This window comes from Cavenderia fasciculata, assembly GCF_000203815.1.
Source record: "Cavenderia fasciculata unplaced genomic scaffold Scf_Dfasci-G-b-143d02.r1-5, whole genome shotgun sequence".
NCBI lineage: Eukaryota > Evosea > Eumycetozoa > Acytosteliales > Cavenderiaceae > Cavenderia > Cavenderia fasciculata.
In genome coordinates this window covers 599344-625755 of record NW_004457713.1, presented here as the reverse complement: position 1 = coordinate 625755, position 26412 = coordinate 599344, and the positions used below count along the sequence as shown (strand labels likewise).

At 36.1% G+C, this 26412-nt stretch overlaps 7 protein-coding genes across 7 annotated transcripts; 2 read left to right on the top strand and 5 right to left on the bottom strand.

The window, feature by feature from the left end:
• Positions 1-50: 50 nt before the first annotated feature.
• On the bottom strand, positions 51-4697 carry cudA (putative transcriptional regulator; the record flags this gene model as incomplete). Its single annotated transcript, XM_004366790.1, has 4 exons — positions 51-2241; positions 3114-3150; positions 4028-4140; positions 4687-4697. The coding sequence occupies 4 exons, from the start codon at positions 4695-4697 to the stop codon at positions 51-53; spliced, it is 2352 nt and encodes a 783-aa protein (XP_004366847.1).
• Positions 4698-4788: 91 nt separating this feature from the next.
• DFA_02461 (uncharacterized protein) lies at positions 4789-12259 on the top strand (the record flags this gene model as incomplete). The annotated part of the gene is made up of 6 exons (XM_004366789.1): positions 4789-4840; positions 4871-6283; positions 6368-6898; positions 6958-8520; positions 8584-9078; positions 9165-12259. 6 exons carry the CDS (start codon positions 4789-4791, stop codon positions 12257-12259), a joined length of 7149 nt encoding a protein of 2382 aa, XP_004366846.1.
• Positions 12260-12880: 621 nt separating this feature from the next.
• DFA_02460 (uncharacterized protein) lies at positions 12881-14446 on the top strand (the record flags this gene model as incomplete). The annotated part of the gene is made up of 1 exon (XM_004366788.1): positions 12881-14446. One exon carries the CDS (start codon positions 12881-12883, stop codon positions 14444-14446), a length of 1566 nt encoding a protein of 521 aa, XP_004366845.1.
• Positions 14447-14562: 116 nt separating this feature from the next.
• DFA_02459 (uncharacterized protein) lies at positions 14563-16379 on the bottom strand (the record flags this gene model as incomplete). Its single annotated transcript, XM_004366787.1, has 2 exons — positions 14563-14583; positions 14643-16379. The coding sequence occupies 2 exons, from the start codon at positions 16377-16379 to the stop codon at positions 14563-14565; spliced, it is 1758 nt and encodes a 585-aa protein (XP_004366844.1).
• Positions 16380-16511: 132 nt separating this feature from the next.
• Positions 16512-18476, bottom strand: DFA_02458 (uncharacterized protein; the record flags this gene model as incomplete). The annotated part of the gene is made up of 2 exons (XM_004366786.1): positions 16512-17656; positions 17855-18476. The coding sequence occupies 2 exons, from the start codon at positions 18474-18476 to the stop codon at positions 16512-16514; spliced, it is 1767 nt and encodes a 588-aa protein (XP_004366843.1).
• A 1296-nt stretch (positions 18477-19772) lies between these two features.
• DFA_02457 (uncharacterized protein) lies at positions 19773-21707 on the bottom strand (the record flags this gene model as incomplete). The annotated part of the gene is made up of 1 exon (XM_004366785.1): positions 19773-21707. The coding sequence occupies one exon, from the start codon at positions 21705-21707 to the stop codon at positions 19773-19775; it is 1935 nt and encodes a 644-aa protein (XP_004366842.1).
• A 122-nt stretch (positions 21708-21829) lies between these two features.
• DFA_02456 (uncharacterized protein) lies at positions 21830-25957 on the bottom strand (the record flags this gene model as incomplete). Its single annotated transcript, XM_004366784.1, has 4 exons — positions 21830-23129; positions 23176-23506; positions 23594-23723; positions 23912-25957. 4 exons carry the CDS (start codon positions 25955-25957, stop codon positions 21830-21832), a joined length of 3807 nt encoding a protein of 1268 aa, XP_004366841.1.
• Between the last annotated feature and the right edge of the window lie 455 nt (positions 25958-26412).

Here is a 26412-nt window from a genome sequence, read left to right as displayed (position 1 = left end):
TTTAATTAATATGATTAGATTTATTTTTTAATATTTTTTTGTTCTTTTTTTTAAACAGATTGGAAACCTAGATCAGCGAAAGGGAAATTTAAAAATGATCCGGAATTCAAATCAATAAAAGTACTATTTAATTGTTGATCGGCTGTTGTTGATGGTGCATTCATATTATTATTATTAAGAGTCGTATTGTTATTATTGTTGTTGGATGGTATTGGTACAGATGGGACTTGTTGTGATAGAATCATATGTTGTTGTTGTTGCTGTTGTTGGATTTGTTGTTGAATTAGACGTTGTTGATGGAGTTGTTGTTGCATAAGTTGTTGTTGATGTAAATGTTGGAAATAGAGTTGTTGTTCAACTGTTGTTGCTGTGGTTGGTTGTTGTTGCTGTTGTTGTTGGACTTGTGATGCAGCTGCCAATTGTTGTTGAATTTGTTGATGGTATTGTAATTGTTGCATTTGGTATTGTTGGATTTGTTGTTGGTACATTGCAGCTGCTGCGGCTGCTTGTTGTTGTTGTTGTTGCTGTTGTTGTTGTTGTAATAATTGTTGTTGTAACATTTGTTGTTGTTGTTGTTGTTGTTGTTGTTGTTGTTGTTGTTGTTGTTGTTGCTGTTGTTGTTGTTGTTGTAATTCATTTGAATTGTTTGAATTATTTGTGTTGTTTGTATTATTATTTGATTTTAATGATGGAGATGGAACTACTGTATTTGTTACATTATTAATATTAACAACTGGTGTAGTAGTTGTATTATTATTATTATTATTATTACTATTTGTATTATTATTTGATTGTTGTTGTTGAGGTTGAGAAATATCAACTTGTGGGACTACAGCATTTGCATTTGTAAACATATTAAAATATGAATCATAATTATTTTGTTGTTGTTGGAGTGATTCTGAAGTTGATTGTGTTGTTGTATTAGCGGGCTTTTGAGGTGAATCTACATTACTATAATCATTTCCATTGGGGCATTGTTGAGAATCTTTGATTTGTTCTTCTTTTTTCAACTCTGCTTTGACAAGCTCCAATATTTCACACATGGTTTGTGCATCGGTTGCACAAGTATTGATTTTGAATGCACTGTCTGCTCCATCTGGATCCATACATTGTAATTGTTTAAAAGCACCAATAAAATCTTTAAATGCTCTTTGGAAATCATCCTTTTCCAACTTGTTATTATTAGTTGATTCTTTTTCATCTTCATCTACTGTTACTACTTGTTGTTGTTGTTGTTCAGTCGTTGCCAATGCTGTTGATGTAGTTGATATTGATTCGGTTGTATTATTATCACTATTATTATTATTATCTTGATTATTATTATTTGTTTGAGGACCAACATTATTCTCTTTATCAAAATTACATAATTTCTTTAATAAACGTTGTTGTTCTTTTTGTTGATGTTCCAAACGGTTAAGAGTATCCATGAGTGAGTCTGTTGGAGCTCTCTTTCTCTTTTTGGCCTTTTTCTTGACTTGGTCGGGCTTGGAGACGACTCTGATGGGGTGAGTGATGACTGCGAGCCCGGTGATCTCCTTTCGGGTGCGAGGGTCGATGATTTTGACACGGGCACGGAACAACATGTCTTCAAGCTGGCTGGACAATACTTTGATACGCAGTTCAACGGTCAGCTGGTCACCATCCTCGTTGGCACGTGTCTTGTACTCTAAGGGTTTCATAGTGGCCGAGTCAACCTCTTTAAGATTCTCACTGTCGTACACTAGCTGCACTTCAGGTGACAAATGGTGAAAGTTGAGTGACTTGTCATAAAGAGTAAGTGTGAGTAGGAATGGATTATTCTTGACGACAACATGTACATTCTTTTGTACACCATTTTTTGAGAACTTTTCCTCAACCAAACATGTCTGTTGAGTAATTGCCATTCTCTTGTTACTCGATTGATTGAGTGTACTTGGTGAGGTTGATTGTGAGTTGGCGGATGGCGAACCCGATGATATGATAGCAGGTGTAGGTTGAGATACTGGTGTTCCCACAACTCCATTATTATTATTATTATTATTATTAATATTATTGGCACCGGTAATGACAACGGGTGAGTTCATGGCAGATGATGAACCCTGCATTCCTTGTGCTTGAAGGTGTTGGAGATGTGGAACAACACCAGCCATTTGAGATGGATGCATGCCAACATATGTATTGGGATGCATTTGTTGAATCATTCCATTTCCATATACATCCATAGTTTGGTATGGATGATTATTTACCATTAAACTCATCTCTCTTTTGAAAAAAAAAAAAAAAAGTTTCTATAATCAAAATAATAAATAAATAAATTAAAAATTAATACACATAGTTTATTATTATTATTATTTATTATTTTTGGTATAGTACTTACAAATCAAATTTATAAAAACTTGAAAGGAGAAAGGGAGTTTTGTTTTTGTTCTTGTGATTGATTGAACTGGAAGTTTGATTGAATCTATCTATCTATCTGTCTATCTCTTTATAATTGTAAATTCTAAAAATTTAATATTAATATTTGATTGATTATTTGATTGATTGATTGATTGATTAGCTATAGAAAAGTTAGGAATAATAAACGACAATGGGATCAAAAAAAAATTATAAACAAAAAAGGTAGGGAAATGAATAAAAGAAAAAGTGTGTATGAGAATAATGATCGAAGAGGAGGAGGAGGTAAAGGAACAATGTGGTGGTTGTTATAGAATTATGTAGAATGACAAATCGACTTTGCAACAACAAAAAAAAAATATGATGGATAATTATTATTATTATTATTATTATTATTACAAACTATCAAATCAAAAAAATAAATTTGTAAATCAATATCAAAAATTAACCAAGAATATTTGTAATTTGATAATAATAATAGTAATATTAATATATTAATATTAATTAGGTTGTAAATTGATTCATCGTGGATATAAAAATAAATAGTGTATGTGTGTGTGGAAAAAAAAAAAAAAAGTCAGGTGCGTATGTGCATATATGTAGGGTGAGTAGTATATATACAATAAAACAAGTGATTAAAAAAATAATAATACATACACACACACAAACACAGTAGTGTTGGAAAAATGATATTCTACAAAAATGAATTTCTTCTTCAGTCTTGTATTACTTATTCTTACTCTCTCTCTCTTTGCTCTGCTATTGTCTTTGATGTAACTATATATTTGTAAACCAAGGTTTTAAATTTTTGAGTTTGAGTGAATATTAAATATTAATGATAATGATTCGTGATTGTTGATTGTACTATTATTAATAAAAAGAATGAATGATGTGAATATGAATATGAATGTGAATGTGAATGGATGGATGTGGAATGATAAATGGCAACCAAATAAAATGATTTTAAAATAATATCCACTTTTGGTTGTTATTGTTGTTTTTGTTTGAATCTGTCTTTTTGTTCCTTGATGTTGTATTCATTATCTCCATCCATCCATCCATTCAGTCTCTATTCATCCCATCCTCTCTATTCCATCCTCCACATTTTCACATGAATAGATAGAATGTTTGAATGTGTATGGTATGGTGGTTGTTGTGATCATGTTGTTGTTGTTGTTTTGGGATGTATCAGTACTTACAGTGAATCTATACCATAATGAGTGTATCTCTATGATCTCTATATACATATTTATACACATATAATGTATGTTGTATTTGATCACCCACACCACATGATCCATCCAATCCATCCACGCATTGGACAAGTCAAACAGTGGGGGGGGGGGGGGGGGGGTGTGTGTGATAGTGTTGGTTTACTCGACCGACTGACTATCCTACCATCCATCCTAAACAGTCTATCATCCACCTGGTGTTCTATTGTTTTCTCTCTCTCTCTCTTTTGTTACTACTCTTTTTGTTTATTGCAGCGGTGGTATGATGTGTTGTTTGTGGAGTGTCTGTCGTCGTTCTTGTTGTCTGTTGTTGTTACAGATAGATAGATATAACCTATTATAGTAAAACACAATGTCCTCCATCAAACATCAAGAGAGAGAATAGATAGTCACATAGTAACTATACTACTCACTCATCACACACATGATCTTTGAATTATATTTGTTCTTTTTGAGTGAATCTGGTAATTGTCTATTGTCTATTGTTGTTGTTGTTGTCGTGTTGTAATTGTGTTGAGTGTTTCTATCTTTGCAACTCAATTAATAAGGCTCCAATCCATCCATCGATGGTTTCAATCACCATATCAGGACATATCTTTGAAGGATTCCCTCCCTTTTTATTTTTGCACAACCCTACAATACAGCTCAGAATGGGACATTCGTCGAATCAAACCCTAATCGTTGATTGCCATAAAATCGTGAGAAAATACAACATAAAAAAACAATCGATGCACGTGATGGGTGGTGTTGCCGTTAGCCTATGTCGTGCAAGCCCAGCTGCAGATGATATTTTTTTGAAACACACACATTCTCGTATGGTCATCGGTGCTACATCTTGTTAATCTTGATCGTCGTTGAACAAAGGGTCACACGCTACTAAAAGTTAACAGACAATCCTAACCAAACCAAACATCACAACACAACAGCCGTTTCGAACAAACATTCTATAATTATATCTTCTTCTTCTTCTTCTTCTTATCTCTAAATACATATACACATACACATTTATTACTTATTTATATAATTCTATATTTTATAAAACATAGTAGAAACAGCGTATCATACATACATATATACATACATACATAACATAGTATTTGTTGGGGTTAGCAGTGACTAGAATACTATTATTATTTTTTTTTTATAATCACTATAGTACACTCCCCTTTCACACACTCAAAAAATGAAAATATACAATAATAATACTTTAGTATTTGTATTTTTATCATTATTATGTTTGTTGTCTTTGTTTATTAATAATGTAGTAGAATCTACTATTGTACGTATAGAGGAGAAATCGACATGTGCAAGTTCGGCTACAGTTGTCAGAGTAACACACGCAAAAGTAGGTGTATGCTTTAAAGCATTGAATCTGAATGGATCGGCTATCGACTATTACTACAACTATCAGTTGATCGGCGGTGTTATGGCACAGACATCTTACAATGACTCGACTTGTACCACTCCATCGGTCATACCAGACACCTTTTTCAACAATAATGGTGTGCTCGTAGAAAGCACACTCTTTGCCGCCACCGTAGGCGAATGCAGTGACGGTGTGACCGTCACAACGCTCGGAGACGAAGAGGTGCTCCTTCCAGTGGCCGGCTACTACTTTTACGAGATTAGTATGGATACATCGTGCGCCAAGTACGCACCCAACAACATCCAAGTCATCCTCTTGCCCTCGACATGTGCACGTTCCGACTTGATGATCAAGAAAAGTTTCTCAATCGATACAAATTCGACACCCAACATTCAGTCTGGTCCAAACTGTGCCACCTACTCGAAACCAGCCACATCGATGGATACTTGCACCAAGACACACTTTTCATTCAAGTTGTATGTTCCTGTGCCCGCCTTTGTGCCAACTGTCACCAACACCTACAACGGACCGAGTGGATTGAAATTGGTATTGGGAGCTACACCCTACACATCGATCATACCACGTTTCAATCTTAATATGGTTGATGCCGGTGGTGTGTCGGTCGGTGCATGTGGGTTGACCAACGTGCCAGCTGTCATGACGTGTACAGCTACCTATTCAACCTATCCCATTCAATTCAAGGTAGAGGCGTATGGTAGCTCTACGGCCACCGTCTCCACCCTTTCATCATTTATCGATATTCCAACACTCGCTGCATCGATCCAAACCTCTACCATTACAACATCCAACTTTTACTTTCTCATTACCGTTGATACTGGTGTCTCTGCCAAATATTTCATGAACAACAATGAGTTTACTTGTGCATCAGTGGTGACAGCTTGCAAGATCCCCAATCAATCGGTCACTGCTTCCGGTGCACCAGTCAACCTCACCATCTATGCCGTCAAGAATAACATATTGTCCAAACAATTTGTCTACACCACTCCACTCCCCGCATCGGTTAAATTGACCGATATTGATACCGCCGGTATCATCACCTATAATTCCATTCCCGTCAAGCCCGTTTACACTGGTGGCAGCGTCGATACTCTTGGTATGAAGGTATTCTATCAAAGCTCACTTCTTCAAGTTGAAGCTTCCGGATGCGTCCAACCAACTGGTTTGGTCCCCTATGTATGTGACTTGACCACCCCAACCTACGTTCTTGACCAATACAGTTATTATCGTGTCCGAATGGTAATGGATGATGGGTTTAGTCAAAGTACTCAAAGAAAATTATTCTTAACTCAACGTATGTAAAAAAAACAAAAAAATTATTAATAATAATAATATTAATTTTTTCGTTTCTTTTTTCTTTTTATTTCTTTCTTTTTAGATGCATATACAAATGTAAAGATAAATTCAATTTCACCAACTGATTTGGTAGTTACAGGTCAATACACATTACAAACAGGTGTACCAACAACTGTAACCTATAAATTGAATGGAGGTATTGTTTGTCAATCAGTTGTTTATGGAAGTCCATGTACCATGTCTGGTTTGAATATTGCTTCAGCTTATTCTCTTGATATGGAATTTTTCAATGCACAGTCAGTTACTCTTCAAACCAGTCCAACTGCAACACTCAAGACTCAACAATGGACAGATACAGTCCTCACACCAGGATCATACTCTGGTACTGCTCTTTCCGTCACTTTCAACACTCCATCCATTCTTCCACTCAATTTCACTGTTGTTTACAACGATGCCATTCTCACTGCATGTAAAAACATGAACAATCCTGGCAATAGTGCATCATGTAATATTCCAGTCTCCTACCTTGGTTTCCATAAAGTTGTTGTCAACTCTCAATCAAACACCTTTAGTGTATTCACTCTAGATCGTTATTTACCAAATTTTGCTCAACGTATGTAAGAAAAAAAAAAAAAATACAAATACAAATATACTAATTTATTTGTTTTATAGCAACTGTAAGTATAAATTGGTTTACTGAATATACATTATTTACAATTTCACCAAGTCAAAATGCATTTGGATTATTACATGGTCTTTCACTTACAGGGTATCCAACAACCCTTCAAAATGGTAATGTGGTCAATATTACTACAACATTGGGTACACCATACACCTACTTTGCCAAGATTTCCCAAGTCAATGTTCCACCGACCGTATTTTTACAGTCTACCAATACATTCAATACATTGATTCTTCAATTGTCAGCGTTTTCCACTACTCCATCGGTCAACTCTGTATCGGTGTCCTATGGTTCTACTGGTGGTTGTCCAATTGGAAATTCAGGAGCAGGTAGCAAATACTATATCTCTTTGAATGGACAACAGTCGATCGGTTGTTGGGGTGTAGGTGGTGCTACTTGTGCCATCGGTACTCTTACTGCCAACACAACCTATGAATACTCGGTCTCTGTCGTGAATAATGATCAACAAAAAGATGGTGCCATCTCAACATTCAAAACTCTACCAAAACCATTTACCGTTGTACCAACTATAACTACATTTGCAACTGGTTTCGTCGTTGAAGCTGTTACTAGTCCAGTGTTGGTTGGATCAATTCAAACATTTGTTTTGGTCGATGGTCAAGACAAATGTACTTCTCTACCATGTGAAATTAGAAATCTCAGTCCACAAACACAATACTCTGTCCAGGTGGTCATGTACTCTGTCGCCGACAACACCTATCAAACTACCACTACCCCCGCCACTACTCGCGGTATCATGGACGCCACCTTTTCAGCTGCCGTTTACAATCCAGCTTTGGGATCGGTCCAAGTCACCCTTGCCTCGTTGACTGGAAGTAATCCAACCGCCGCCAAAACATACACTTTCAAGTATCAAGACGCTGTCCAATGTAACGGAGTATCGGGTATCTGTGCAATCACAGCCAATCAATCGGAAATCATTGATGTCATGATCACCATCCAAAACCAAATCGATTCCTTTGAGTTTGGATTCTCCGTCTCTACCTATGTCTTGACCCAAACCATTGAATATTTGGCACTTTCAAGAACCATCTATTTCTCAGCCGTGCCATCTCAAATTGTTCCAGCTAGATTCCCTCTATTCGACTATCAAGTTACAGGTGTCTCTGATTTGGAGAATTCAGACAATCCAGATTATTCAATGATGGCATTGGTTAGTGAAAGCACCACTTATACAGTATCTGCGCAATACCTCTTCCAAGGAACATACAATCAAATCAACCTCATCTCTTCTCAAATCGTCGTCACTTCTTATCCATCCATCAACTTCCCAGCTGGTCAAATGGTCACCCTCGTCTCTCTCAATGATACACATCTCAGTGTAAAATACGCTGCTCAATACGGTGCACCAACCACTACCACCCTATACTCTATTAAACTCAATGGAGTAAGTGTACCACAATGTCAACAAACCCCAGCCACCCAATGTACAATGGAAGTTTCAATTGGTTATTTTGTCATTTTCGTCCATGCAGAAAATGAAATTGATATTGAATATGGTAATCCAAATTTACCATTTAATAATATTCAATGTAAGAGAAAAAAGAAATAATAATAATAATAATATTAATATTTTTTTAATTTAATTTTTCTAGTAACATCATCAATAACATATATAACATCATCAAGTTTCCAAGTTAGTTTTGTATCAAATTATATATTTAATAGTTATAGAGTTTGGTATACTAGTACATTTTATAAAACATTCCAAGTAAATGAATTGGTTGGAACTGTAGTTGTAACTGGTCTCACTTTAAATACCACCTATGCCGTTAGATTCCAAGGTATTGATGTCACTGGAAATATGTTCCCTACTCCTCAAACAGATGTTACCACCAGTTATCCATTCTCATTGACTCGTCTCTATTTGATTAGTAATACTCCCACCACTGCAACCGTTGCCTATGGTCTAATTGATGGTGGTTCATTACCAATTGTCTACTCTGTCCATGTCGATGGTGACTTTGTCTTTAATACTACCGGTTACACTGCTACCGTCCAAACTGGTGGAAATGATATAGATATTGTAGTAGTTGGACATTATTATGAAGATAATGCTCAATCTGAAATCGCTGTTCATTCAGATAGTGGTATGTAAACAAGATGATAGAAAAGAAATGAAAAGAAAGAAAAAAACATAGCAATTAAATTAATCTTCTTTTCTTTTTAATTTTAGTAATTGATGGAATTCAAATTAATACAAACAAGATTGATATTAATTATGTAAATTTTGTATTTACAACTTTGGTACCATTAAAGAATGTTCAATACTCTCTATTATTGAATAATGCTATGACTTTGAATTGTCAAATTGGACAATCATGTAGTGCAACTGGATTAAAAGAACAGAGTGTAAATACTATTACAGTGACTGGAAATTACAATAATAATGAATGGGCTCCAACCAAAGTCACGACATTTACAACATACAGCAAGGTCAAATCGGTTGTTATCAATAGTGCCACTACTGATAGCAGTGCCAACAAATTGTATGTGACTGTAACTTCGGTTGGTGGTGATTTTGCCAACACCGAGTACTCGATTTATAACGGTTTAAACAAACTCGTTACATCGACCAGTCCCAATTCTATTGCTGTCCCATTGATCAAATCATATCCATGGTATCAGTTGCGTGCCATTGCCAACTATTCTACTTCCTCGGCTTCTTCACCAGTATTTAATTATGTTGCATTGTCATTCAACATTGTAGTTTCAGGTGTTACATCGAATATTGCTCAAATCTCGGCCAACCCAACTTACAATTTGGATCCAAATATTTGGACATTGTCCTACGAATTGAATGGTCAACAAGTGGTTGGATGTGTATTGTCTACTTGTGTGATTGATACTCTTGTCCCATTGACCGACTATTTGTTGACAGTGACTGCTTCCCAAACACTTGGAAAGGTGTCTAGAACCACTACCTTCAAGACATTGGATGCATTCAAGATCCCCTCGGTTGTTGTGACTGATTATTCGGCCACTTGGATACAAGTGTCTTATGCTGCAACTGGAGGTGATGCAAATACCGCTGTATCCTACGCTGTTACACTTGATGGTGCTGCAAGAGTCGATTGTCCACCCACTCTAAGCACATGCAACATTACTGAATTGGTTCCACAAGTCACTTACAACCTTGGTGTTACAGCTACCCGTGGTTCATTGTCTGCATCATTTGTTCGTCAATTCACCCTTCCAAACGGTGCAGCTATCGCTATCAACACTGCTCAAGTCATGACCACCTCTGCCGTCTTGTCTTATCCACTCAGAGCAGTCTTGTCAGACACTCCCATCACCTACCTCACCACGTTGGATGGTGCAGCTACCAAGTGCGACGTACTCGAGTCTGCCTGCCAACTCACCCAACTACAACCCAACAAGACGTACAACTTTGTCGTCACAGCCACCTATCTCGTCGACAAGACCATCACTACTCAAGTCGCATTCACTACCTATCCCTCAATCAACTCTCCCAAGATCAATATTGTCCAACTCACCACTACCACTATTGTTGTCAATTTGACTGTAACGGGCGGTGCACCAACCGTAGACACTGTCACTCAACTCTTTGTCAACGGTGTCAACACACAATGTCTCAATAATTTGTGCGTGTTTTCAGGTCTTGCCCCTGCAACCACTTTTGTATTCCGTGCAGTCACTTCAAATGATGGAGTGACCAGAGAGACCATCCTCCCGATTACCACCTACCCCATCATCTCACTCACCAACTTTGAACCATACCAACGCAATGAAACTGGTATCTATGTTGATATTGTCACGGCTGGTGGTGTGCCAGGTCAAACAGTCTGGACCGTCTCGGTCAACGACGCGGTGCTCTGCGACCATTTGACACCTGCCAACTGCTACAAACCCATCTCTAGTCTCGACGCATTCACCTATCGTCTCGATCTCGCCAACGACGGCACATCTTTGAACAGAGTCGTCAACTTCCAAACCTATCCAATTCCTGAAGGCGTTATTATTGCCAGTCAGACCAACACCACCCAACAAAGTATCGCTTTTACCTGGTCAACCAGCTCGACTGGTGGTGTCCCCGGTGCCACCTACTACGAAGCTCAACTCTCCTACGACAACAAGACTTGGGGCTCTGCCTGTGTCTCTACCACCACCTCGTGTACCGTTAACAAGCTTGTCGACAGTACCGGCTACAATGTCCGTATTGCCGTGCGTAACCGTCGTTTCGACCCCATCATCTCACCTCAAATCGTGCTCGTGACCAATTCGTCCGGACCTGTTACCTGCGCACTCACCTGTCTCAACAATGGTACGTGTCAGTCTGGATATTGTGTCTGTATCAAGGGTTACGATGGTCCACAATGCGAGTTTAACATGGGAGGCAACTCTACCACTGGTGGCAGCCCACCCGAATTTAGCAAGCTTGCAGTCAACCCCAACAACACTGAAGTATCGATTGAAAACAAGTACGTCACACTCTCATTCTCTATGCAATCCATCACAGAGGTTGACGTGAACGGCACAGTCGTCGAGCAAGTCGATCTAAGCACAACACTCTGGAAACTCATCCTCAACAATGAGTCTACCGTCATTCACCCAACCACCCAAGAAGAACTCACCGAACTACTCTTTGGATATGTTTCAGATGACGGATTACTTTCTGTCAACTTTTCTCAATACATTCCATCGGCCAATTCAAACGCTGCTCTCACTGTCGACTCTTATCCAGTAACATTTGCAGGTGAAACATTCAATGTCAAACTTGGATCGTTAAAGTACAGTTTCCGTGTACAAGGTTGGGAGTTTAACTCTACCGAAAATACTCTTCACGTAGCATCGTTTGTTGGAGATATTGGCAATGATACCCAAGTCACATTTAATGATGGTGCCGTCATGTCATCTTTAGTTATGGTCGATAACCTCGGTAACCAAGTATACAGTCGTTTAATCAACAGAGTACTCGTAGACAACTTCCCAATGCGTGTCTCTCATTACATCACACCAGCTACCAATGGTACACTCGTCACTACCGTCATCCCATCGTTTATCGAATCATTTGTCTATGACCCCGATATTTCAGTTCTCGTATACGACAGAAAAGAAACTACCGAAGACCCCATCGATAAGAAGAGTTGGACCGCTGTCATTGTCGGTGTCACTGTTGGTGTAGTATGTGCAGCCATTATCGCAGCCGGTGTCATCTACTATCTCAAGAAACATAAATACCAAGTCAAATCATTTAAATCTAGATTTAGTCGTTCAGTTTCTTTAAAAGAATGGTCAAGACATAGATAAACAAATTAATAATAATAATAATCATCACAACATTATTCACACAACAAATCACAATCCTATATATTTAATTAAATATTTTTTTTTACTAACAATAATACATTAATTATAATAAATCGACAACAACCTTTTTTTCATTAACTTTTATTATATTTGTTCCATCCCACCTCTGTTTTATAGCTGAAATGCGTCAGATAATAGAGGATTAAATCAAAGTAAGCAAAAGCATGTTCATCTGCAATCGCAAACCCATCAAAAAAAAAAAAAAAGTTCATCTGCAAACCCACCCAGACCCAGGGCGTCGGGTGATCAAGCGGTTTCACAGAAAAGTTCTCGTGTTTCTAGCTTCGACCACCTTTAGTTTATCATTCTTATCCTCCCATCCCAGTACTACCCTCATCACTTCTTCTTTTAGGAGCTTGCATCATCACCCACCCACCCTGTTAAGTACTTGTGGAAGTGGTTAAAGGCATCTTCATCATCTCTATCTATATCTGTATTCTTTATCTGTATTTGTATTATAATATAACTCACACTCATTCATTGTATTATTATTATTATTATTTGTATATATATAAAATATATTTGTATTTGTAATTAGTTATTAGAGAGATCGAGGCTAGGATGAACAGTTTTGCAATTCAAAAAGAGATATTACAATTGGTGGTTGATTATAAATTGGGTAGTAGGAAATGGAGATTATCTTTGGCATTGGTATCATCTAGTCATTTGTTGATCGTTCAGTCATTGTTGAGTGAAATGGTGTTGGGTAGAAACGAGATTAACTGTAGACAAGCAGTTGACCTCTATTTAGACATTGAAAGACACTTGACCAACAAATACTGTCCCTATAAACGTATATCAACATTGACTACATCATTTTATACCCTTAGAATATTATATCTATCAAGTTTGGATATTGATCAAAACAACAACAACAACAACAAGAATACAACAAGTGGAATACTAGAAAAGATACATACATTAAATGTAATAGCAAGTCAATACGATCAAACATTAAAGGCAAATCAAATATCGAGTATGGGAAGAATGTTGACAATGAAGAATATCAATTTGACTCGCTTGTCAATCGATACTACGAAATGGAGTGTACCAGTGTTGCCGGTTGACATGGACAGTATGATTCGTAATCCAACCATTCAATTGACGAGTTTGTGTATTTCACAGAGTGGATATGACACGTCAATGCTCATGTTGTTGTTGCAAACCAATCAAAACACATTGACAACCATCAAGTTGAACGCTGCGGTACCCGAGACATCGTCACGTATCAATTCGGTGAGCCACGTCTTTTTGCAGCAACTCAAAAACACATTGTCACTTGCTCCATTCCGTGCCAATTTAAAGAGGCTTGACATTACGGTTGGCGGTACAGACTATGCCATCACATCGGATCTCTATTCGTTGCTTGGTCAGTTTAAAGCATTGCGTCGTGTTCGTATAGGTGTTGTTCGTCTACCCCCACATTTATTCCCGATTGGTCAACATGTGAATAGTCTAGGTCAAGTGAGTGGAGGGTCTGCCGTCCCACCTCTCAAAGACTGGATACGCGTGTCTCCCATGTCTAGCCATCTCTTTTACACACTTTTCCTCACCTCGTGTACCAGCCTCACCCACATTACCACACCACTGTTTACACAGGGCTCGACCTACGACCAGGCACGCGTCGACCTAATCAACTTGCAGTCACTGATTGCTTTTAATCGGTCGTTGGTCAAGGTGCATTGGATGTACGATATGACTCTTATGCCAAATGATTTTAAACTGGCCATCAACGTGCCCGTCTTAAAGTGTGACGAATCGGCTCTCATTCGATTGGATGCCGCCAAATCCAATATCACCACTCTTATCATATCGACCATGGCCGAGGAATACCAAGACTACATTGAGGAGAATAGTAAACTTCTCAACCTTGTTATTAGGTTACATACAAGACGTTCTAGACGATCATCATCCCCCTCCACTTTACCTCAATATATTGGTGGATCAGACAACAACAACTCTGACGATTTAGAGTTTACACCATCTGCCTTTTTACATTCCATTCAAACCAATAATCAATCAATCCAATGTATATCATCAACACACAATCTATATAATATCTATCCTTCTTTTAATTGGCCCTATCGATATCATTCAAATCGATTCATTTATCAAAAGGCTTTGTAAATTAAATTAAATATAATAAATTAAATATAATAAATTAATTTATTTATTACTGACTAAAATTCCATTTTAATTGAAATGGATTGTTAGAATGGTTTTCAAAATTTAAAAGAATTGGATCATATTGTTGTTGTTGTTGACTATTATTTGATTTTCTTTGAGTGATTATTCCACCTTGTAGTGTATGTTTTTCAAATACCAATACATTCTTATTATCACTGTCCAATCTTTGAATTGTAAAATGAAAAGTTATATATTGATCAGAAGGAATTAGATATAAATTTGTAACGCTGGTATGATTGATTACTTGATCCAATCTAAATGAAATCCTCAAGTGATGGGTGAATGTGCATGTTAAATGAGTAGTATTCATTGGTAGCCATTGCTGCGAGATGATGGGGTCAGTGATCCGAGAACTGATTGAATAGATAAAAGTGTTTGGGGTTCGTTTTAAACGTATAGAAAGATACTTGATGGTTAGTGGTACTTGAATAGTATGGTCGCCAAAGATTTCAACAAGGTTGAGTGTTTCAAGATTGGGTGGATAGGGTGATGGTAGAACAACTATTTTATCTTTTTCTGATATCAAAACCAGTTCTTTCAAATCAACATGTTGAGAAAGTGAGACCAAAGCATCTTGGTCGAATGTTTGCTGTAGTTCCTGTCTTAGTTTGATGAGTGATTTGGGTAGTTTGATTGGTTCGTAGGGTCCCAATATGGTTAGATCAGTAAGAGATGGTGGTAATACAACTTGGTCAAGAATAATTCTCTTTGTGTATTTAAGTATTGTTAGCTTTTCGATGGTGGGTGGGATGATATTGGCTTGAATAGGTTCTAAACAATGGCTACTAATAACTAGTTCCTTTATCTTAGGTGATGACAATAGTATAGTACTGACTTTTTCATCGGCCAACAGCCTGTGATTTACATTTAATTTCTCCAACAGTGGTAATCTGCACTGAGATGGGATTTGTACGTAATCGGACGAGAGATGAAGTATCTTGATTGAAGGAGAGACTATAATCTCGGGAAAGTTTTCATTGTACTCTGTTGGGTTGGAAACTTCACAAAACATGAATGACCTTAGGTTGCATAAACTTTGGAGATCAATGCAACATCGTTGTTCTATTGTTGGCTGCCATCTGAGGTAGATCTTTAGTTTTACGAGTGATGTCAATGAAAGGAATGCATTTGGTGGAGGTATCTCTTGTAGTCTGAGTGTGAGTGATGTCAGATTGCTTGGTAATAATAGACCCGATACATCCGTCACAAAATAATTCTTAAAGGATAGATCAGTCAGCGATACGAATTTATCCAATCCCAAGTCACCAAGAGGGCATAGAGTGGCGATGTCTAATGTCAGATACTTGAGAAAAGGGTGAGGACCGAGATTCAACTTTGTTGCATTCATTGAAAGTCTTTGTAGATTGGGCAAGAGCGAGATTGAACCAAGATCCAGCACGTCTTGGTGATTGATGAATAGTGTCTCTATAGATGACATTTTGTAGAGAGTCGCCCATGTCTTGTCACAAAGTTTCTTTGCTGATACAATTGATCTGTCATGATTAACCAAAGCAGTTGAAATCCCTTTTATATTGTCTCTGTTTGCAGAGATACGGTCTTGTATACATTTTGGATACTCGCTGAGATAGTATACATCAGGTAATATAACATATTGATCTGATACACTATTCTCCAATATATCATTAAATGACAGTAGTTTGAATTGATTGAATGTTACTCTAAACCGTAGTGATTGCTGCCCATTGTCTTTGATCGGTTTGATACCTTTAAATTGAATCGATCTTCTAACACTACTATTATTTTGACTGTACAACCGTTTACAAGTTAACAATAAACATATTATATCTCCATTATCATCAATAGATAAAATGATTTTTGATAATAATAAATTAGATAGCTTAAAAATAGACATTGAGAGAGATAATATTAAAATGAAATCAAAAGAGAAAAAAAGATGGTTGAAAAGGTACTAAAAAAAATTAAAGATCAAAAAGCACAAGATATAATATATAGTTGTAAATGAGTATTTTATTTTATTTTGTATTTAATATCTCCAACTTATATCAAATGGAGAGTAGGAGGATTGACCTAAATATAAATAAATTGGATCATAGTGTTGATTGACAGTCTTGTCTCTTCTGATGATTCCACCTTGAAGTGTCTCTTTTTCCAATACCAATACATTCTTATTTTCAGCGTCCAATCTTTGAATTGTAAATTGTAAGGTTTGAGAGGCAAAAGAGATTGTTAAATCTCTAACATTGGTATGGTTGATTACTTCGTCTAATCTAAATGCTGCTCTTTGTTCATTCCAAAGTATGCAAGTTAACTCTGTTGTAGTGGGTGGTAACCATTGTGGTTGATCTTTGGGTACCCTAAAACTGATTGAAAAGATTGGATACCCATATGTATGTGACCTTGCCACGCCAGGTTGTAGTGTCAACCGAAGACCCAAATTTTTGATGGTTGGTGGTACTTGAATCGTATAGTCTTCAGAGACACGAAACAGATTGAGTGTTTCAAGATTGGGTGGATAGGATGGTGGTAACTTTAGATCGCGTCTATCTTTGATCAACACCCATAAATCTTTGACTGCTGATACCCAAACCAGTTTCTTCAAATGACCTAGTTGAATGACTTGAGAGACTGTATCATTATGGAATTCTTGTTTTAGTTTGACTAGAGAGTCTGGTAGTTTGATTGGTTCGTAGTCTCCCCAGACAGAGAGATGAGTGAGTGATGGTGGTAATACCATTTGTGAAAGCATATTTCTAGGACTTGTATTTATTTTACGGATGGTCAGCCTTTCGACAGTCGATGGGATGGTAAGATCCGCCGGCATTTTTTGAAAACTATTACAAAGAACAAGTTTCTTGAGAGACTTGCATGTTGACAGACTAATTCTTCCATCAATCAATATTCTTTGTAGAATATATAGTTTCTCTAAATGTGGCATTACACATCGATGTGGGATTTCTACACAATCGAATTGAAGAGAGAGTATCTCGAGTGAAGGAGGGACTGTAATCTCGACTCTTTTGTTACTGTCATGTCTTTCCAACAACTTGATATATCCATGAAGTAAAAGTGTCTTGAGGTTACATAAACCTTCGAGATTGATGGCTGGGTGATCTTCCTCTTTTCTCGACAAACTCCTCTCTGCTTTTGGAATCTTTTCAGTTTCAATCTCTAGTGTTAGTTTAACCAACGATGACAACGAAATGAATGTGTCTCGAAGAGGTACCTCTGTCAGGTGCAGAGTGAGTGACGTCAGACTGTTTGGCAAGAGACCCGGTCCGATCGGGCCAGACACAAAACATTCTTCAAACGTCAGCTGTGTCAGTGATACGAATTTGTGTAACGACAAGTCTTGGAGAGGAATTATACCATAGTAGCATAGTGTTAGAGACTTGAGTGATGTGTGAGGACTGAGCTTCACATTGCGTGCAGAAACATCAAGTCTTTGAAGATTCGGTAACAGTGAGATACTACCAAGATCGACATCTTTGGTGTCGTAACCAGAGTAAACGATTTGTGCTGTGAAATCACGATCAGGGTCGCAATCTCTGTTAATGAATAGTGTCTCGATTGATGATGGTATATCATCATAGATAGACTGTAGTGATGTCGATTTATAATCTACCAAAGCTGTTGTAATTTTACTCTTGTCGACTCTGTTCTTTAATGAGAGTCGTTGTTGTATCGATTTGGGATAGTCACTTAGATTGTATATTATGACGCACTGATCAGAGATACTATTCTCCAAGATATCTTTAAATGATAATAAGTTGAATTGATTGACTGTTGCTTTTAGCAGTCCTAGCAAGTACCCATTCATCAACTCGATAGGTGTTCCTCCTATACCTTTAAACTGAATCGATCTCTTTAAACCACTACTATTTTTAAATAACTTTTTACAAGTTAACAATAAACATATTATATCTACATTATCTTCAATCTTTGTTATGATATGTAATAATAATAAATTAGATAACTGTAATAGAGACATTATAATTAAAATTAATCTTCGTTCACTCCACAGCCATGATAATGTGTTTTGAATTTATCTATTTTCTCATGGATTTGGGAAAAGAAAAATTCAAAAAAATAAAAAGAAAGAAAATATACTTGTAAGTATATTTGTTTGGTTTATTTTTTTTTTTAGTTGTAATCATATCCCGAATCGCAATTTTTATAATATAAATAAATCGGATCATATTGTTGTTGTTGTTGACTATTATTTGATTTTCTTTGAGTGATTGTAGTGTTGGAAGGTAACCATTTTGATTGGGGTAGATCATTAGCTTGATTCTAGAACGAATTGAAAAGGTTTGAGGTCTCTTTTGACCAAAGATATATGTATTTAAAACCGGTTGTACATTGGCCTGTTTTTCCAATCTAATAGATAGACATTTAATGGTTTCTGGTAGTCAATGATGGGACTAATATCAGCCCACCCATAGATCTCGCTGAGGTTGAGTGTTTCAAGATTGGGTGGATAGGAGGATGGAAACACTGGATTTGTTGGGTTAGTTGGTTTCCAAACCAGTTCTTTCAAATGAACTAGGTGAGCCAGTGAAGTAGCTTTGTCAAATGTCATATGTAGTTTGATGAGTGATTCTGGTAGTTTCGATAGAATGGTAGTTTCGATCAATGGTACAATTGTATTCCCAGATGGTTAGATGATTGAGTGATGGCGGGAACATGACTTGTTTATTTCCATGATCATAAAGAATTCTGATGCTTAGCTTTTCGACAGTGGCTGGGATGATGAGATTGGATGGCCAGGTTGTACGGAATTGGTAAATATCTAGGTTCTTTATCGATGGGTACAGACGGACTTTTTCATCGATCAATTGGCATTGACGGACTAGCCTAGTGATGTCAATGAAAGGAATTTATCTGGTGGAGGTACCTGTTGCATTTTCATTGTGAGTGATGTCAGACTAATTGGTAAGATACCCAGTCCAATACTAATTGGTATGTTACTTTTGTCAACTCTGTTATTTGAAGTGATGCGGTCTTGTATCCATTGGGGATAGTCATAGAGACAGCGGTTTATGATATCTGACACTATGACACGTTGATTCGAAATACTATTCTCCAATATATCTATAATGATGATAGTTTGAAACGATTGACTGTTGCCTTAAACTGATGTGACAAGTGCCACTCGAAATTGATTGCTTCTATACCTTTAAACTGTCATCTGCAGAAAAGGGAACTTGGAGAGGTATTTAGAGGGAAGAGGATACTATACTATAATATAATTTAAATACTCTCTGCTTATGATTAATATTATTATTTAATTGTCATTCATCGATTCATATCTCCAATGAAATAATAATGGAGAGAAAATGGATTTATTTATATATAAATAAATTGGATCATATTGTTGTTGTTGTTGTTGGGAGTTGATTGATATTCTTTGAGTGATTATTCCACCTTGAAGAGTATCTTTTTCCAATATCAATACATTGTTGTTGTTATTGTCCAATCTTTGAATTGTAAAATGTAAAGATGTAGTGTATGTATCTAAAGATAAATATCTAACATTGGTATGATTGATTATTTCATCCAATCTAAATGCTGCCCTTGATTCAATCAATATTAAACAAGTTAGATGAGTTATATTGGATGGTAACCACAGTTGTTGTTGCTGTGGTTGTGATTGATTATTGGTTGTTTTGACTCTTGAACTAATTGAAAAGATAGGATAACCATGTGTCTCTAAAATCTGTTTGTCTGTTGGTTTTGTCAAACGTATAGACAAATTTTTGATGGTTGGTGGTATGTAGTCAATCGTATTAATAATATCAGCATCAGCAATATCGATGATATCGAGTGTTTCAAGATTGGGTGGATAGGAGGATGGCAACACTAGAGATGTTGAATCACATGATCTCCAAACCAAATGTTTCAAATGGACGAGGTGGCCAATTGAGATTGAAGTAGCTTGGTCAAATGTCAGATTTAGTTTGATGAGTGATTCTGGTAGGATAACATGCTCCCAGTCTCCAGAGATTCTTAGATGAGTGAGTGTTGGTGGGAATACAACCTGTCCAAGTATATTGACGTTTCGATTATCTCGAGTTTTGATTTTATATATGTTTAGCTTTTCGACAGTCGATGGGATGACGATATTAGATGGCAAGGGTTCATAGAAATTGTATATAACGAGTTTCTTTATCGATGGATACATATTAACTTTTCCATCGATCAATAGGTTTTGACGGACATTGAATTCCTCCAAATGTGGTATGACACATCTCAGTGGGATTTGTAGGCAATTAGACGAGAGAGTGAGTATCTTGATTGACGGGGGTGTAATAATCTCGTAGTTGATGTCTCTATCTCCCCTTTGGTCTCTGATTGTAAGTGTCTTGAGGTTGGTCAAACTTTCGAGATTGATGGATGACAGATCTTCCTTGTCTTCATTGTTTGTTGTCACCCTTTTCATATCTATATCTAGTTTAACTAGTGATGTCAATGAAAGGAATGTATCCAGTGGAGGTATATCCATCATTCTTAGAGTGAGTGATGTAAGACTGCTTGGTAAGAGACCTTGTTCCAGTCCAGACGCCCAATGATCCTTGAGCGTCAGCTCTGTCAGCGATACGAATGTATCTAATCCCAAGTCAAGAAGGTACGTATTGCCGTTTTCTAGTGTTAGAGACTTGAGTGTTGTGTGTGGACCTAATTCTAGCTGGTGCGCACAAACTAAAAGATGTTGGAGATGGTGCAAGAGTGAAATAGAGGTAAGATCAACAACTGCATAATCAGTAGGGCCGTCAATGATTAATGTCTCGATTGATGGTATCTCTTCATAGATAGACGGAAGTGACGTAGTTTTATAATCTCTAACCAAAACTGTTTTAATGTTACTCTTGTCAACTCTGTTATTTGTAGTGATGCGTTGTTGTACCCATTTTGGATAGTCATCGAGATTACCAATGTCTTTTAAAATGACACATTGATCTGATATACTATTCTCTAATATATCTTTAAATGATGATAGATTGAATTGATTGATTGTTGCTTTAAACCGTTCTGATATCTCTCTCTTGTAAGTATCGATTGCTTCTAATCCTTTAAATCTAATCAATCCTCTTAAACTATTACTATTTTGACTGTACAACTTTTTACAAGTTAACAGCAAACATATTATATCTACATTATCTTCAATATCTGTTATGATATGTAATAATAATAAATTAGATAAAGATAATAGTTGGGTCATAAATAATTAAAATGATTAACTTATCACAATGAATCAAAAAAAAAACTAGGGTGAGACTGAAGCAAGCAAGCACTGGTTTCTTTTTATTTTGGTATGTGCATGAGGATATTTGAATAGTATTTTCAAGCATATCTCCAATTAAATTCAAATGGATTGTTATTGTAAGTATCAAAATACAAATAAATTGGATCATATTGTTGTTGTTGTTGTTGACAGTTGATTGATTTTCTTTGTTGAGTAATTATTCCACCTAAAAGTGTCTGTGTTTCCAATACCAATACATTCTTATTATCACTGTCCAATCTTTGAATTGTAAAATGTTTGGTTGTACGGTCAAAAGTAGTGATAGATAAATATCTAACATTGGTATGATTGATTATTTCATCCAATCTAAATGCCACTTTAAAATTTTCTGCCCTCAAAAAGCAAGATAGATTAGTTGTATTGGATGGTAACCATGGTTGCGATGGTTGTTGTTGAGGTACGGTGATTCTAGAGGTGATTGAAAAGATTGGATAACCTCTTAACCATGGTTGAGGGGGTACTTCCAATCGCATAGATAGATGTTTGATGGTTGGTGGGATATAGTCAATCGTATGGCTCCAAAAGATATCAACGAAATCGAGTGTTTCAATATTTGGTATAATGGGACAAGGTAAAACTATTTTTGGACCTCTAAAAGTAAGACTAGTTATTCTTGTCATCCAAACCAATTTTTTCAAGTTTGGATGAGAATATGACATTGCATGTTTGTTGAATTCTTGTTTTAGTTTGATGAGTGATTCTGGTAGTTTGACAGGTTCATAGTCTCCAAAGACGGTTAGATGAGTGAGTGATGGTGGGAATACAACTCGTCCAAGTATATCTTGACAATCTATTAATTTTCTTATGGTAAGTCTTTCAAGAGTCGATGGAATGATGATATTGACTGGGATCTTATAAAAACAATCATATATAACTAGTTTCTTGAGAGACTGTGATGATGACACTAGACTAACTTTTCCATCAATTAATGTCTTTTGTACCACATACAATTTCTCCAATTGTGGCATTATACATTGTGATGAGATTTGTATAATATCAGATGAGAGCAAAAGTATCTTGATTGAAGAAGGAATACTAATCTCTATACACTTGTAATAATTCATTCTGTCACCATACCCACAAAATTTGAATGTCTTTAGGGTTGTTATACTTTCAAGATTGATGAATGGTTTATAACCATCCTTATTATATATACTCCTCTCTACCATTGAAATCTTTTCCATATCGATCTTTAATTTCACCAACAATGTCAATGAAATGAATGTATCTATTGGTGGTATCTCTTGTAGTCTTAGAGAGAGTGATGTCAGACTGCTTGGTAATAAACCCGACCGTATCCCAGTCACACAATATCTATGAGATGAAAACTTTGTTAATCTAAATTCAAATCTCTGACAAAGTCATTCAATCTAGTTTTAGAGACTTTAGTGTTGTGTGAGGACTGAGCTTATTCAACTCGATTGCAGAAACCGCAAGTCTTTCAAGATTGGGTAACTGTGAGATAAGGTCAAGATCTAGAGAGTTTCTTTCATGTTGAATGAATAGTGTCTCTAGAGATACCATGTCATAGATACTGGTAGTCGGTGTTGATGTTGGTTGATAGAAATAATGTACCAAAGCAGTCGTAATGTTACTCTTGTCAACTCTTTTCGCTGAAGAGATAAGGTCTCGTATCCATTTGGGATACTTTTCGACATGGAAGAACGTGTCAGACACTATGACACATTGATCAGATACACTATTCTCCAATATATCTTTAAATGAAAAGATGTTATATTGATTGACTGTTATTTTAAACTGTTCCGATATCTTTCCCTTGTCAGTGATAGGTGCTCCTATACCTTTAAACTGAATCGATCTTCTTAAACTACTACTATTATGATATAACTTTTTACAAGTAAACAATAAACATATTATATCTACATTACTGTCAATCTCTTTTATGATATGTAATAGTAATAGATTGGATAACTTTAATAATAGACTACTAGTCATCTTGTGTATGTATATTTATGTATTACTTTTCAAAAAATGTGATGAGCTCGAAAAAGAAACAAGTCAAAGCAAGTAACGTCTAAAAAAGGAAAATGTTATTCTTTGTAGTCTTTTTATTTAATAAAAGGTATTGTTTGAGTTTAATCAAATCCCCAGTTCAATACATATGGATTGTTGGAAGAGTTTGTCTCTAAATACAAATAAATTGGGTCATATTGTTGTTGTTGGGAGTTGATTGATTTTCTTTGAGTGATTATTCCACCTTGAAGTGTATCCTTTTCCAATACCAAGACATTCTTTTTATCAGTGTCCAATCTTTTAATTGTAAATTGAAATGATCCCTTGTAAGTAGTCATAGTTAAATATTTAACATTGGTTTGATTGATTATTTCATCTAATCTAAATGCTACCTTTGATTCATTCCAAAATGCACAAGTTAGATGTGTTGTACTGGATGGTAACAACAACGATTGTTGTGATTGTTTTTTAGATTGTTTTTTAGATTGTTTTTTAGATTGTTGTTTAGATTGTTGTTGTTGTTTAGATTGTTTTTTAGGTCTGAATCGAGAACTAATTGAATAGATTAGATAACCTTTTACCGATGGATTAGGGGGTAGAGCCAAACGCATAGACAGATATTTTAAGGTTGGTGGTAAAGAGGTAATCTTATAGTTTCCATAGATCCCAAGGAGATCGAGTGTTTCAAGATTGGGTGGATAGGATGACGATGAAAGTAATACCAAGTTTGGATTTCTAGTTTTCCAAACTATTTTTTTCAAATGAATATTGGTACGAGAGACTGCAGCTTTGTTGTGTGTCTGTTTTAGTTTGACGAGTGATTGTGGTAGATTAGGTTTGACAGGCTCATAGTCTCCATAAATGGTTAGATGTGCAAGATTGACTAATGAGGTGAACGCAACTCGTCCCATTATATCTTTATCAGAGTGTACCTTTAAGATTGTAAGTTTTTTGATCGTTGGTGGTATCAAATTGGCTGGAATGGGTTCCGAGCATCCATGAATACATAGTTTTGTAATCAATGGTGATGACGATAATAGACTGTTCTGTTCATCGATCAATGTTGATTCGTGAACATACAATCTCTCCAACAATGGTACTACACATCTTTGTGGGATTCTTACACTCGACGATTGAAGATTAAGTATCTTGATTGATGGAGGGACACTCACGACGAGTGTGTCATGTCCCAATGTTGGATCGATGTATCCATCAAACTTTAGTGTCTTGAGGTTGAGTAGACTTTCGAGATTGATTAATGGTCGTTCTTCTTCCTTTTTCACGGTCATTGTAATCCTTCCCACATCGATCTCTAGTTTCTCCAGCAATGTCAATGAAAGGAATGTATCTCTTGGAGGTAGTTCTCCTCTAGGATAGATCTTGAGTGATGTCAGACTGCTTGGCAACAGACCCGGTCCAAAACCAGTAACAAAACGACACTTGAACGTCAGCTCTGTCAGTGATACGAATTTATCTAATCCCAAGTCACTTAACGGGTATGTATCGCTGACATCCAGTGTTAGAGACTTGAGTGATGTATGAGTACCAAGATTAAAATTGTATGAAAGAATTGATAACTTTTGGAGATTTGGTAAACGCGAAATGGATGCAAGATTAATTATTGTATCATCACATTGAAAGTGAATGATGAGTGTCTCGATTGATGGTATCTCGTAGATAGACTTTAATGTTTCTTCTTTATAATAATGCACCAAAGCTGTTGTGATGTGACTCGTTTTATCAGAGTCTACTATACTACCCGGTGCAATGACTCTGTCTTGTTGTATCCATTGAGGATAGCTATCTTGTATTTTATCAGACACTATGACACATTGATCAGATATACTATTCTCTAATATATCTTTAAATGATGATAGATTGAATTGATTGATTGTTGTTTTCAACCTATTTGACAAGTACCCATTGATCAACTCGGTAGGTGCACCTTTAAATTGAATAGATCTTCTTAAACTACTTCTATTTTGACTGTACAACCGTTTACAAGTTAACAATAAACATATTATATCTGCATTATCTTCAATATATGATATGATATGTGATAATAATAGATTAGATAACTGTAATAATGGACTATTCGTTTGGGCATCGATGTGACACTGCAGTTTATCATCAGTATCTGTTATGATATATGATAGAAATAGATTAGATAACTTTGATAATAGACTAGTCATATATATGTGATACAAATATTTATATATTATTACATTCAGAAAAAAGAAAGATACATGTCTGAACAAGAGTTGGAGTGTGCAAGAAAAAATCTAAAAAAGGATATTTTTTTAAATTCTATCTTTCTTGTATTTTTAAAATAATATTTAATTATTAAATAAATAGAGTGTTGAAAGGTACCCACCGTCACTATGGGTTGAATTTAATTTTATTTGTTTTTAATTTTTGTTGATCTGACGATCTGCCGATCTCTCACTCGTTTGTGCTATGATCATAATAACTCAGTACCCATAACGTCCCCATTTGTAGTGGATAGTTGGTGAAAATAGGTAATCTTATACTTTCCTTCAGAGATTGTTCTGAGTTTCAATATTTGGTGGATAGGTGAATGGGAAGGCGAAATAATAATCTTCTGCTTCTTTCCAAACTAGTTTCTTTAAATCACTACATCTGAAAA